General features: G+C 52.7%; 1 protein-coding gene across 2 annotated transcripts in view; it reads right to left on the bottom strand.

Annotated features, from left to right (window-relative positions):
- Nucleotides 1–1,181, bottom strand: part of IMP4 (IMP U3 small nucleolar ribonucleoprotein 4) — a 13,277-nt gene extending 12,096 nt beyond the window's left edge. The window contains exons 1-2 of one of the 2 annotated variants that reach the window (XM_029937032.1): nucleotides 834–1,181; nucleotides 585–693 (exon numbers count right to left, since the gene is read on the bottom strand). In XM_029937032.1, the coding sequence (XP_029792892.1) occupies nucleotides 585–693; nucleotides 834–836 (112 nt within the window). In that variant the 5' untranslated portion in view covers nucleotides 837–1,181. The remainder of the gene's footprint in view (nucleotides 1–584; nucleotides 694–833) is intronic. The other variant, XM_029937035.1, reaches the window with a different exon arrangement.
- Nucleotides 1,182–1,496: the final 315 nt, after the last annotated feature.

Here is a 1,496-nt window from a genome sequence, read left to right on the forward strand (position 1 = left end):
GGTTGCTACACCCTGCTGCAAGTTCGGCCTTTGTTGCATCACCTGTTCTCTGATTGGCCCTTCATTCTTAACCCATGCTCACCCTATCTCGCCTGAGCCGATACTTTCCCACCCCTCAAGACTCTTGCCTGCAGGGTAGGCTATGGGGTGGGTGGAGGGGAGGTCACAGGGCTGATTCCCGTGAAATTTCGCTCTTACAATTCCTGCTACCTTGTACTTAAGATGGTAGAAAAAGAAAAATAAGAGGGGTGGGGGCGGGAGGTTAAAAAATTTATAGGACAACGTAAAATATTTAAATTTGGTAAGAACGAAACACACCGTAAACAAAATTAACAGGCAAACTGCAAAATCTGGTTACTGCAGCATAAATATAAGTAATTCATACCATCACGTAAGGGGCATCTGCAAACCAACAGGAAGACCCAACAGGCAAGGGAAACGGCCAGATAATAACTGAAGCTCAGCCACACTAATATTAAGAAATACTAATTAAACGCGTTTTATTCCGTTGGATTTTAAAAATGCAAACCAGTGGTCTTTATAATGACACGTCTAGAGCAGCCGAGGGGCGGCGACCGGCATACCTTCGAGCGCGCGCCGGACCTTCTCCTTCTTCTCCTGGGCGGCTCGCTGCGACTCCTCGCGTGCCTTGCGGTACAGGTACTCTCGGCGAAGGCGGGCCTCACGACGCAGCTGGGGAGCCGCGGGTCCGGTCAGCCTTTCTAACCTCCCACAGCGGGGCCCCGACGGCCTCCCGCCCCAGGCCCAGGAACCATCCCCACCACTCCGCGGACCCCTAACATCAAACACAAGAGTTCAAACATCCCTCCTACCATCCTGAGGGCGGCTTCCACGTGGGTCCAGGAAAATCTTCCGGCTCGGCCCGCGGAGCTTCACCCTCGATTCTGCCCTCAACCAAGAAGGCAACTAGAAGCTTCAAGAGACTCTGCTACTGTTGGGAGTGCCCAAAGTTAAGATGGTGAAGGGTGGGGTGGGAGTTGCAAGGCGATTGGCCAGTCTGAGAGCGCATGCTCCCTAGAGCAGCCAATAGGCTGGCGTCGCAGTGTTGTCCTGTTCCATAGGATAGCAGTTACTGTGTTACTGTGTGTGGTTTCGCTACTTGTCAGTGCTGTGCAGAATGCCCATTTTTAAGATGGCGAACCGCTTAAGTATTCATAACTGGCGGCCCGAAAAGACCCAGCAACTGTAAAAGCAGCCCAGCGGTTGACCAGAGGCTCGCCTACCGGCTCCTGGAATTGAAACCCCTCCTCCCTTAAAATGGCTGCCTCTTCCATCGCCACAGCTATAGCCCTGCTTTTTAAAAATGCAGCCGCTGCCAAAAGGAGATAAGAATACCCATAGTTCTAGCCGACTGTTCAGTAGGCTGTCCTACTTCAGAGCAACCGGCGAATCAGTCCTGTGCCGCTACTCTAAGCGCGCCTGCCTTGAGAAGCGGCTACCCTACTGCCGCTAAACATTGAGCGCCTGGGTCCACG

This window comes from Suricata suricatta, chromosome 4, assembly GCF_006229205.1.
Source record: "Suricata suricatta isolate VVHF042 chromosome 4, meerkat_22Aug2017_6uvM2_HiC, whole genome shotgun sequence".
NCBI lineage: Eukaryota > Metazoa > Chordata > Mammalia > Carnivora > Herpestidae > Suricata > Suricata suricatta.